The sequence below is a fragment of the Cylas formicarius genome, unplaced genomic scaffold (genome assembly GCF_029955315.1).
Source record: "Cylas formicarius isolate icCylForm1 unplaced genomic scaffold, icCylForm1.1 PGA_scaffold_10__41_contigs__length_53128322, whole genome shotgun sequence".
NCBI lineage: Eukaryota > Metazoa > Arthropoda > Insecta > Coleoptera > Brentidae > Cylas > Cylas formicarius.
Genome location: NW_026844214.1, coordinates 50,983,871 through 50,997,178, shown reverse-complemented (window position 1 = coordinate 50,997,178; position 13,308 = coordinate 50,983,871). Strand labels below are relative to the sequence as shown.

The window sequence follows — 13,308 nt, the reverse complement described above, 5'->3', positions numbered from 1 at the left end:
TTATTTTGAACTTTTTTAGTAGGCTAATACGCATCTCGGACTTTGGCTTGTATTTTCACCATTTCCTCGAGAGGGACATCTTCCCCATGATACATAAAAAATTTCTCTAGCAGCTTAACTGAATATTGGGCTTGTTGAATGGTTGGTGGTGGTCCTAGATTAACTTCTTCATCTTCTTCTTCCTCTTGGTGCTCTTCCTCACCCTTTCTTGCTTGTTATAATACGGCTTCCTCTGTCAAGTCTGCTGTTGTAGGCAAATCCTGACCTATCACCATAAAATCTTGCAACTCCTCACTTGTAAACGTAATTGTTGTTTGAAACTGCTGTATCCACTCGCTTAGTGGCTGATCATCTTCCAAGTCCCGTTCGCATTCTGTTGAATTGTTTCTGCTGTCACCTCGTTCCAAACTTTACTAATAAAGTTGACTGCATCTAGCATATTAATGGAAAGTTTGTCTTCGGACTCGATCATTTCCATTAAAATGTTTTTCCTGTATCGACTTTTAAGACCATCGGTAATACACTTGTTGTTTTGGTTAGTTGTGCAGGGCAGTTTATCTAAGGGAAGTAATATTTTCCTCCCCGTTAATTCCGCATCCCATTTCCTTATCTCCTCTTCAAAAATTTGCGATGTCATCCATGCAGACTTGTTTGCCTTGTAAGTGACCGGCAAATGCTTGATGTTCTTTAAATATCGTGGGTTAGTTGACTTTCGAATCACGACTAGTTTCCTTTTTTCTCTCCACCTCTTATTGGCAGCTACTAACACTGTTATACGTTCTTTAGAAAGTTTTCCATCCACACACTTTTCGCTTCGAAATTTAAGAGTTTTATCTGGCGTCATTTTGTAAAAAATACCAGTTTCGTCAGCATTAAAAATGTCGTCAGCAGGGTACTTTTCTGCTAATTTTGGCCATTTCTTCTCCAGCCAATCGTTAGTGACGTTTCTGTCGACATCAGGGTCTTCGCCACTTATCTGTCCATAATTTATACCATGTCTCTGTTTGAACTTCCCCAACCATCCTTCCAACGATCATTCCAAGCTGTGCAGCAAACTTTTTTGCTTTTAGTTTTACGATAGGTCCAGAGAGTGGTACATTTTTAAGACGTTGCTGTTGGAACCACTGCAACGTCCAAATCTTCAAATTTTGGCTTTCTTAGTTTTTTACTAGAACTGCCTGCCGCTTCAGCCTGAATGATTTTTTCTTTGCACTTTCAAATCGTGGATACCGTCGACGGTGTAGGTCCGTGTCGACGTCCCACATCACTTTTCTTTTCTCCTCGTTCTATCTCCCGAATTAAAGCAACTTTATCATCTAGAGAAAAAATTTGTCGCTTACTCGCCATGCTCGCCTTATTCACTAAGTCAAATTAGAACTGATTGCAACAATGGTGTGCTTTGATACATACCGATAAAGGCATTAATATAATCGCTTATTACGAGAAAAACACTTAGGACGACCAGGTTCTCGGTAATTAGATTATTATGGTAAGGAATTGTGAGAAGGTAAGAGAGTGGGAAATTCGTTATACATAGTAGATTAATACATAGCTTTGTATGGAGACCTAATAATACAACAAATTTCGTTCGTAATACAAGGTTTTACACAGTTTCGCTATAGGGAGTTTTCACTGCATTTAAAATCGCACCAAAACTTTAAAAACACCGACCCTAAGCGCTACTACTTCGAGTTTTTCTCATCGACAATCGAATATTGCCGTCGAGAGATTTAATTTTACTTTGAAATTACGTTTGATTTTTATATTAGTGGTCTGCATTTTTAAGTAGTAACGTACTATTTTGGGCACTTTTATTAGGTATCTCGGTTATCTTTTAAGATATTAAGTTGCGGTTTACGCGACACTGTGCTAATTTTTTGCGAAATTAAAGATGTCGTCAACAAAATCATCACGGCCCTTTTGGTTTTTGAGATACAAGGTGAAATCGAAAACTATCGATTTCGATACTTATTGTGTTACAATTATTTAAATGTGTTTTATACGTTATGAACTATTTTAATACTGTTGTTCAAATTGGAGACCATTGAAATTGTGCTACAAACATATCGTGTATTATATAGTTGATTTTGCATATATCATCATAAAAAGAAATCTGAAAATGAAAGATCCGGGGATCCTGGAGGCCATCTTACAGGTTCGTTAGTACCTATCCATTTTTGAGGGAATTTGTCATCTAAAAATGGTCTTAAAAATCCAAGAATGTCTAGGTACTACCTACGTGCTTCATAAATTCGGTAGGCTATTCGTTGACCCAAAATAAAATGCGATGATTGAACTGAGGTGGCTTTTACTTGATGAAAATCCATTTATCAAAATAAATAAGAACTAAAAGTTCAGATTTTCACGAAATTGTATATTTTCACATGACAATTGTTTCGACAACACCGTGTCTTTATCAAATGTAATATTTACAAACTACCTGCTACTATATATACCGAAAAATGACCAACACCTTAATTAATGTTGTTGTGAGAATTTCTCATTGCATGAAACATACCAACATATCCTATTTTTCAGAATTTTCACATACTGTCATTATCATAGAAAATTTATTAAAGTAAAATAAACACATAAAGAACAATTGGATATGTAATAAAAATATAACTAAAAACTGACAGTCGCATAAATTTTTGACACAATTGCTTTTTTGTTTTCAATAGATGAGTTATAGCCAACTATCTACTATCTACTTAACATAATAGTTTTTTGTTTGTTTTTTCGAAATTAAGTAAAGAGTCTTTTGTATAGTAAAAACCGTTTAGATGTATCTTATTTTTTGTTAATTTAGTCGATTTACCACGGCCTACAAATAAAGTAAAAAATAAAAAAAAAATAATTTTTAGCTTAATTTTCAATTATATTCCACACTTAACATAACTTGCACTTAATTTTCCAACACAGATACAACAAACTATAATTCAAAGCAACCCGCAATAAAGTTCTCGATTTCGAAAAATAAATTTACTACTTTCCTTTTTAAATATCTACCTGTTGTATTTATCAGTCTCATCATTAATAGTAGAGTGTTATATATGGTAGTATTTAAAATTATTTTTATAAAATTCACTTCTAGGTTGGTATCTTTATTTGCCTATTCGTTATTGCTCTATAACTGTGTTAACTTATAAGAAGATTTGTTGAATGCAAATGTTGTTTTCTGTCAATCACTTCAATTTAATTTAAAATTATTTAAAAGTATACAGGGTGACGAAAAAAAGAAGAAGAGGAATTGGCATAGAAAATTGTATAAAGAATGTTTATATTGTACCACAAGTTGTTTCAAGTAGGTCGACCAAACGCCGATGACGAACCTCGCTCTGGGCGCCCCAAGACGTCAAATAACTGATGAAGTGAAACAAATGGTGTTGAAAAATCGTCGAATCATTTTTTGATCAAACTTAAAAGTCACCTTACGTTGTGAACACACCTCGTATATTAAAATCCGAGAATATGGATCTAAATGTTCAAATCGTAATTGAAAAATGCTGAAATAGCTACGGATTCATTCAACCTTCCAAAGACAATGGGTCCGAGAGTAACCCCACACTTGCCACTGTTGTCCTTAGGAAATATAACATCAAAATCACTTGGTCAAAAATTTTTTAACATATCCTACGTTATCTATGAAACGCAAGTTTAAATTTGCTATTAAAGCTCCTGCTGCTTCCACCTATAGCTCCACTGGTTCTCCAACATATTCTGTAGCTAAATATTGAGCTGATATATTAAAACCCTTCACAGGGAAAACTGATTGTTTCGTACTTAATTATTTTCACTTCATTGAACAATTAAAAACCATTACATTAGATCCAATTCCTGAAACTTTCATCATTATTTTAAGATATATTAAAATTCAAGAATCAGAATCAAACTTTCTCATGTTATATACAAATATCAGAAATAGCTGTCTATCTGCTCAAAACTCTATACACCCCAAAATACGTCCAACCATCGAATTGGAAACTAATAATAATCTCCCATTCTTAGATAGTTTTTATTATTATATTATTATATATATTAAGCGTTCCATCACAAAATACACTTCACTTATACTGTTAAAACTAGATTTATCACATGTCAAAAATCTCTCAACATCTTCCATTTGAGACCCAGGAGTTCACAGCATTCCATGCATATGCGGCAAAGAATACATTGGAGAGACCCGACGAAAAATATCAACTGAGCTCAGAGGACATGAAAGAGCATTACGATTAAGACAAATAAACTCATGAGCAGTTGCCGAACACAATCACGAAAACGGACATAACATTTTATTGTAATATATAAATCAAATAAATAATATAACCGCGACTCCCGTCTTTACCTTAGTAATTGCCAGCTTTTAGTTCTAGTTGCACACTCCATTTTTAATCGTATTTCACAAAACAGTGGGCTCGTTTTTTTTTTAAACAAATAAACAAAAGCCTTCAATTTCCATCCGTGTTTCGTGAGAATCTGCGGCTCCGTTAAACGGCATTTTAAGCGTCTTATCCGTCCATTATGCATAGAGAACGAGTAGTAAATATGTATGGGTAGTCAGTAGGGAGTGTCCCTAATTATATCTGCTTTACGCGAGGTCGTGTTGTGCAAATGTTCGGTTTGCATGCACATGCTCTCCGGAATTCTTTCCTCGGATCTGGTTCTTTTTTGGTGTACCAAAGGTGAGGTCGAGTAGATATATGCGGGTCAGTCAAGGTCCGGCAATAGTTATACGGATGTATAGGAAGACATCCGCCATCCTGCACTTCAAATAAATGCGAATTTTAAACTCCCTAGCAACAGATTTCTGTAGCCAACTACCCTCCCCCATAAAACTTTAACGATGTTATTAGAGTTCTCCAAACGATGTACCGTGTTTACAACTTTTTATGGTTTTGACTTCGGAATGAGTTTATGATCCGCCTGTTGTAAAGCGGAAGGAACCATTCTTTTCAGCACGTGTATTATAAGCCAAGCACATGTACCAAGACCAGAATTGTGCCGTGCGGACTGTTGCATTGTGAGAGTAGAATTTTAAAAGTAAGAATGTATTTTTCACTGCATGGACTAATAATAATCGAGGAATCTCACTGATGAAACTCTACAGAAATCCCTCTGCTTTCAGCATTTGTGTGCGAAGTACCGAAGTACGGTTCTGGAACGTAATTGTGAAATTGCAAATCTATTTATTGAGGGTTCCAAAGAGAAACCCAAACGAGGTACGAGGTACGCCTGTAGTTAAACCATCATTAAAATTTACCAAAGTTAAATACCGGGCCATGTCGTAAAAACGGTATATCTTTTGGAGAACTCTACCTGCTGTTATTAGGAAAAGCCATTAACAAAAAAAAATATTCTTACTTGAATGACCGGACAGGGGTGGGCTAGGTATATTTCTTTCTTTCTGTTAGTAAAGAAATGAGTGTTGACCATTTGTGCCAGTGTTGAATAATCGTTTTCACTGTGCATTTCGAAAACGTTATTTTACGAGAATATAACAATGTCGTGTCGAAATCATTTGCGGATGCAAAACAGGTTGTGAAAAATGTGTATGAAACTTTATTTAGTAGAAGACTTTACTTTCGAAAATCGATGAAATCGAATTTTCGAAAGTATCTGCGCTCGTATAAAAATTTTATATCTCGGTAACGGTAAGTCCTACGGGATCGCCGTTGGTACAGAAATGATTTCCGTCGAAAAAAATAATTTTTGTTTTGTCTGTCCGTTCTCCGTTCTGTTCTTTTGGTTTTTTCTGAATAACTTTAGAATCGTTGGAGCTACACAATTGAAATTTCTCTCCTTTTTAACCCTTCACGATGTACATAAGCTTGTAAGAAATGGCCCTGATCCGACGCCGGTATCCATCTTTTTTTCGCGATTTTCGACTATTTTTTGGACCTTGCTATGAAACACGATAAGCGTCCGAAATTTGAAGCAATCGACTTCATATTTGGCACATATATGCACCTTTGCTCCGTGACGGGACCTGTTGAAAATGGGAGGGCTGGGTGGTCGAGAAGTATTCCAAAAAAAATAAAAATTCGTGTGTGCAAGGGTCTACAAAAAACATCATTTTTCAAAAACTGTTTACGAGACCAAAAAAATTCTTGAACCAGAAGACGCAGAAGATAGGGCTCGATATACTTTTATTTTTGACAATTTTTCAAAAATATACAGGGTGCCCCGCAAATTTAAAGAAATTGAAAAATGGGTCCCCCTATTATTGAAAAGTGGTTCTAACTGAAAGACTATGATTCAGATCTCACTTTCTTTTCTATTGCGATATAGCCCGCATAGACAGCAAAAACTTTTGTATTTAGGGTATTCACCTATTGTACAGGATGTTCCCGATATTCCGTGCTTAATGAGAAATGTGTTAAGTGTCATAAATTTGCAGATATTAACTTTAAAATTAGCAGAGAAGTAAAAGTCCGTGTCTACATTTAAACGCTAGAAATTGGGCGCAATCAAATTTTACCAAGTATAATTTTTTTATTTTTGAAAAAATTTTTTGGGTAATTTTAGCTTCCAGAAAAATATGTTGTCCTCCATAACCGTTCGCCCGATCGGCAAAATTCTTTAACCGGCAGAACGCAGAAGATCCAGTGCAGATGTGAAGGACATTTTATACAGGGTGCATGCACAATTAAATTACATCTATTTTGAGAAAGTTCCATAGTGGTCCGCAGAAGCACCATAGAAAGACAACGACACACGAAACCGCGAAGTTCTTTCCTTATGTAATAAACAGTTGATTCGCGATCTCAATGACGACTCCGATACTGTATAGATATTCCTAGCTATGAATTTATTGTATATATTTAATGTCGTTTTTTTTAGTGTAATTTAATAAGATACCCACGTAAATAAACAAAAAAAAATATTAAAACCAATGCCTAATGCCTACCGGACCCGAGTTTTACTGCCATGGGCAGGTAACTTCCATAATTACCGGCACGATGAAGATCGAGGCAGACTATCCTTAGAAAGTCTCAAAAAAAAATTGATTTTATCGAATTTGAGAAAGTGTCATGTAAAATATTGAAATCAAAGATATTAATTGTTGATTATCAAACCTCGAAAAAGGTATTTTTAAAAAGCAGACGAATTTCGCACCCGAGAGTCGCGGCCATTGCGCAAAACGATAAATCGCACTCCATCGGAAGTGAGATCAGGCGAGGAACCTGTCGATAACGCGTGGTGTGGTGGGGGGATTTCTCCCGGTTCACGTTTCTATCTTTCGACGGATCGGTTTCTCGTATTAGGCCCGTCATCAATCTCGGAAACCGATAAAATATTTTCCGGTATCGAGAAATCTCAGTTATGCGACGCTGCCTTTGTTTGTTGCAGGAAGGGACTGCCACACGGACATAGACGAATGCGCGTCGAATCCGTGCAGGAACGGAGGAGAATGCGTGGACCAAGTAAACAGTTACAGGTGCATCTGCCCCGTCGGGATTACCGGACACGAGTGTGAGGTGAGAGCAATCTGATTATACTTGCACCAGAATTACGAGGGCAGCGCAAAAGTTTCCCGGCCTGAATATGAAAGAAACAAAGTAGAGTTACAATTTTTTATTATTATTCAATGTAATCCCCCTTAATTCAATACACTTATTAAATCTCTTTATTAACAATTCAATCCCTTTAAAAATATATTCTTTTGGTTGGTCTGCAAAATGAGCTAAAACAGCCTCTTTTAACTCAACTTCGTCGTTAAACCGCCGTCCACGAAAGTCCCTTTTCAAATATCTAAACAAATAATAGTCGCTAGGGGCCATATCTGGACTATAGGGAGGATGATCTATCTGTTGGAAGCCACAATCTAAAATGGCAGTTTGTGCAACACCAGCAGTATGGACCGGTGCATTATCATGCAAAAGACTCACTCCTCTGATCAGTTTTCCTCGACGTTTTACACGTATGCAGTCTCGCAATTTATGTAATAATGTTGCGTAATATTTACCATTGACAGTGACAAAAGAATTCCTTCACAATCCCAAAAGATCGTAGCCATTACCTTTTTTGTTGACTGGCAGACTCTGAATTTTCTTGGAAGTGCTTCACCCTTGCCACTCCATTGATTCTTTTTTCGATAGAGGGTCATAATAGAGAAACATATTTTCATCTCCCGTCACAATAGTTTCTATCACAGAGTTCGGTTCTGACACACAGAATTCCAAGAAAGGCCGGGCATACTCGACACGGCGTTGTTTTTTAATTGCCGAAAGGTTTTTAGGAACCCATCTTGTACTAACCTTGTGCACACCTAAATAATCATGCAGGATTCGACGAACACTTTTTCACACAGATTTCTTTGACCGTTAAACGTTGATCACTCAATACCACCTCTTCCACAATCGCAACAATATCTTCCGTTATGACCTCCACCGGTCGACCAGTTCTCGAATCATCTTCAAGGGACTCCCGCACCATTCGAAAACATTTTGCCCATTCTTTCACTACAGAATTCGACAGAGAACTTTGGCCGTACACACTATCCAGCCTTTCTTTAATAATTTAGGTGCTAAGCCTTCTTTTGTCACAAACTTTATGACTGTTCTATACTCAATTTGCGTTATTTGCGACATTTTTTCGGACACGTCTTGTTTAAAATGCTGTCAATAAAAAACTATTTGACGTAAGAATTTTTTCTTCGCAGCCTACTAAGATATATATTTCAAAGAAGACAAATTTGTATCGTGATACTAGAGCTGCATCTATGTCAGGTCGGGAAATTTTGGCGCTATCCTCGTATAGTGCTTTTGCAACTCTGTGTCCGAGGGCGACAATAAACACAAAGCCATTGAGGTATACTTCCACCAGAAATATAGTGCTTTTGCAACCGACCCCGTGATTAGCTTTGCCTACTTTTTATTACTCCAAAATAGCAGCCCCTGCCGAGGAGACCCTTACCCGTAACCATTCCAGGAGCGACCTAGGAATCTATCTACCTACAAGCGGCATATAAATATGTTTTCAATCTTTTTTTTTTACATAGTATCATTATTAACATGCAAAATATTAAATCTAATAATAATAAAGTATCAGGTCACTTAAAAAATCGTCACTATCGCTACTGTCACCTAGTTCAATGATCGAAATATTTTCTTGTTTTACTCATATTACTCGTTTTTCACAGTTATACCTGCTTCGTACTGATATTTTTGCTACCTCTGGCCCAATTACGTTTATGGTACTACCACTAAATTTTGGTGCAGTGCTATTTCTTCTTATATGCATTTTCAACTCAGACCAAATCATCTCATTCGGGTTAAATATACAATGATACGGGAGTAATCTCAATATTTCATTTCCGTTTTTTTTTGCGCTATCGAATCGATATTGTAGTCTTTATTAAAATCTTTTATTTTTAATAATTTCAAAACCTGTTTTTTCGTGTTAATTTTTAATTTTTTCTTTATTTGAAGAAGTATTTGGAATTTTTCTTATTTGGGCTGAACGATACAAAGCATTATCCAACACAATAAGAGTATTTGCGATAGTTTTGGCAACAGTGTATTTTCAAACCAGTCCTTAAATATTTCCACCACGGTCTTTTGTTTTCATGGTAATTCTCACTTGAATCATTGACGTTTTTGGCAGACATCTTCCACCCAACCATTTTTGGACCCAGCATGAAGAATTATTGTGCGTTTTCCATGTGAAGGCGGCATGTCTAGTACACACTTGTTACTGTTATCACACCATTCTATTTTTACTGTTTCGTGAATGTCGAGGCACGTGTCGTCTAAATACACTATTGGCCTCTTTTGCTCTCGAAAATTGTCAATTGTATTTTAAATAATTCACCCTCCATTGCGAAATTCTTTTGAAATTCTATTAGCACTTGACGTTTACTAATTGTTTCTTCAAAAAAGTACGCAACAACTCTTTAGCACAACTAATTTTAAGCCTGCCAGTACTTTTTTATGCAGTTCTTCTAGGATTAAAACACTATTCACTTCCTGAGCGTCTACTACCACCATCTTCGCTCACTTTCCTCTTGACTATCCCATTTGTGAAATTGTAACATTCGAAACAATTTGTTTAGCATCCGAAGACAAGTGGATTTTTATTTGCTGAAGTAGTTCGTCTTCTACCATATCCACTAAAAGGAGAAGATCTGCTTCATTCCACGGTCTCCACATATTAAAGCGTTAAAAAACAGGAACCTTCAAAAAATGTTTAATTGTAAGCTTCTAATAAATATTTATCCGTATTCTTATGACGCACATATACAGTCTTAAAAAACAATCGAAAAACTATGTAGAAGACACAAAAATACAAGAAGAAGAATGTTGTTAATCGACAGACACACGAGGCAAAAATGATTATTTTCGAAATTACTTATTATTTTCAAACTATATTTTTGGTCGCACAATAACACGTTATTGGTTAATTACCCAACATTTTTTGATTTTTATTATTTTTTTTGCACTAGGAAATGTTTTATATTTCCTTGTTTCAGTGCAAAAATTGAGGTGCCAGTAATTATTAGCCAATGAATCCAAAATTATGGGGTTGATTTTTCAAAATTTTGCATTTAAAATCACCAAAAATAAGCAGCTAAAAAATTGCATCTAAAAAGCCTTCAAAAGCAACTGTATTAAATTTTTGTTCAATTATCCCAACAGATTTAGAAAATACGGTGTTTATCCTGTTAAAAAAGGTTAAAAAAGAAATATTTTATGTTCTCGTGTAAGCTAAATTAATATAAATTATTGAAAAAATAATTAAAGATGATTTTTTTTGTAAATTTATATTTTGTAGTTTTGGTTAGTTTGAAGGTATTTTACGAAAAATCAAAAGCCTTCAAAAGCAACTTTATTAAACTTTCTCAACAGTTTTAGAAAATACGGTGTTTATCCTGTATATTGAAAGCGAAAAAGTCGAGGAACCTACTTCATAAAAAGGTTTATTTATATTATAGGGTGGGAAAAAAATATTCAGCGCTAAGTTTGGTGACAACCCGTATAACAGGTGAAACAAGAAAATTTTTATATTCTCGTTTTAGTAGACACCCATTTAAGCTTGTTATCTTTAAAATAAATTATTAGGTATGACCGCCTAACCTGTTAAAAAAACATTTTTTTATTATACTTTATATAGTTTAAAAATTTTTAAAACAAAGAAACATTTCCAGGGAAAGGAAACACAAAATATCTAAAACTTAATTGAAAAAAGACAGTTAATACCGGACTTGATATCAGTATAAATTAAAATAAATTATTGAAAAATTAATTAGGTATGACCCCCTAACCCGTCAAAAAAACATTTTTTTATTATACTTTATATAGTTTAAGATTTTTTTCAATAAAGGAACATTTCCGGGGAACGTAAACACAAAATATCTAAAGTTAGCTGAAAAAAGATAATTGATACTATACTTGATATCAGTGAAGATTTTCATGAAATGAAGAAAATTTTCCAGTTAACATAAAATATCTAAAATTTAATTAAAAAAATGATATCAGTATAAATTAAAAACAGTTAAAAGTTTCTTTAAATATTGGACATTGGACAACTTGATATAGAAATAGGGTAATTATGCATCTTTGTTTTTTATTAAACATTATTTTTCATTTTATTTTACTTTCGTGTGTTGTTGCATAGAGAAATATAAATTTTATTAACTTATTTCGGAAAATGAAACAAAGTTTCACAAATTTATAACATTGCTATTACTAATTTTTATTTTTATTTTTTTATTATCGTTTGAACATACTACTTCTGTTAAAAAAAAAACGTGCATGAACGTTTAGATTTTTCTTCAATTTATAGCCAAAATTCATCAAATTTCGATTATTTCAATTTTTTTTATCACGTGTGCCCATGTAAAGAACCAACCGCTACAAATGTTTTTTCAATTAATAATAATAATTTCAATTAGGGACAAATCGTACGTTTGGCAACGTCGCGTACAACCGACACCGCAGCATCACAGCTGAGAATGAACTGTCTAATTTTTGATGTCAAGACGTGCGTGTTTTAATTTCTAAGCAAACAAATAACCAAAATTAAGCTTCGAATTTATTATACTAAAAAGACTAATGCAATAGGTGATACATATTATGTAGTGACAATTTAGTAGAAAGAATGCATAAATAAATGAACATTGCATAAATGGAATCTTGGTTTTAATATAGGTCTTATCAGATAGATCTATTCCGTTTGTACATTGTTATTGTCGTGGTTAAATACTGTCAAGACTTTAAACGATATCAATATCATTCACCTTAACAATAATGGTCATGAATTCAATTGGCCATTAAACGAAAGAAGAAGAATGCATGTTGTTAACTGATATTTGAGATTTTTATATTTCCAGAAACAGAATACAGTCAAAAATCTTTAAGTTGGTATTATTAAGTGGTAATTACCCAATACTGTGAGATTTGGTTCCTTTATAGGAGAAACTTAAGCATTGGGTTGTTCTGTGCTTTGGCAGATTAATTAGTTCAGTAATTGGAAAATCTCACTTTATTTCAAAAATATAAAACGCCACTAAAAGCGAAAAAAAAAATTAAACACTAATATGGCAACCGAAATTAAAAGTAAAAAAATAATAATTAATGAATTACACAATTTATCAACGGATTTCCACGTTTTTTTTTGGAACCTCACTTCCACATAGTAGGTTTCTTTGTCAATTAGTTCTAATGGTTACGACTACATAAGGTAATTCGGCCAGATTACAAAGGCAGGTAACTACAGACAAAAATTCCTAAAGGATAATTTCGTAATGAAAGGGCCTGGATTAATCCATTACAAACCTAGAGGTTGTTCACATATTCATACAGTAGACCAACTTGTAAGTAAATAGTCATAAAATGACTACAGATTCTTCAAAACGGCTCCAGCAATTATCTCATACGGGATATCCGATCCGGCCTGGTTACCAGCGTGAATGTGACATCCGGAAACCGTATTAACATATACATAATGAAATAGCATATCACATATACATCCTCTTAAGACGAACAATATTATACAAAATCTGCAGGCACTACGTCTTTATCACTTCGAATAACAAATATGCAAAACACTATTTTACATCACTAATTTCAACTGATTTCTTCATCTTTTTGGAACGGGGCAGGAGCAACGTCAGCTATGGTATAATGGTTCCCAAATCTCCATCTGGTGGGTTATGTGAGTGTTACTTACTAAAGCCCGAGCTTTCAAAAATCTTATAAATACTTTATAAACTTTTATTAAATACTTTTTAATAAATAATTATAATTATTATATATAATATTATGAATAATTGAGAGTGGGGCACGACGGCCAGAAGTTTCACCAAAA

General features: G+C 34.4%; 1 protein-coding gene across 1 annotated transcript in view; it reads left to right on the top strand.

Annotated features, from left to right (window-relative positions):
- Positions 1-13,308, top strand: part of LOC132704539 (protein jagged-1-like) — a 382,568-nt gene that overhangs the window by 360,202 nt on the left and 9,058 nt on the right. The window contains exon 10 of the mRNA XM_060674629.1: positions 7,351-7,478. Coding sequence (XP_060530612.1) covers positions 7,351-7,478 — 128 coding nt within the window. The remainder of the gene's footprint in view (positions 1-7,350; positions 7,479-13,308) is intronic.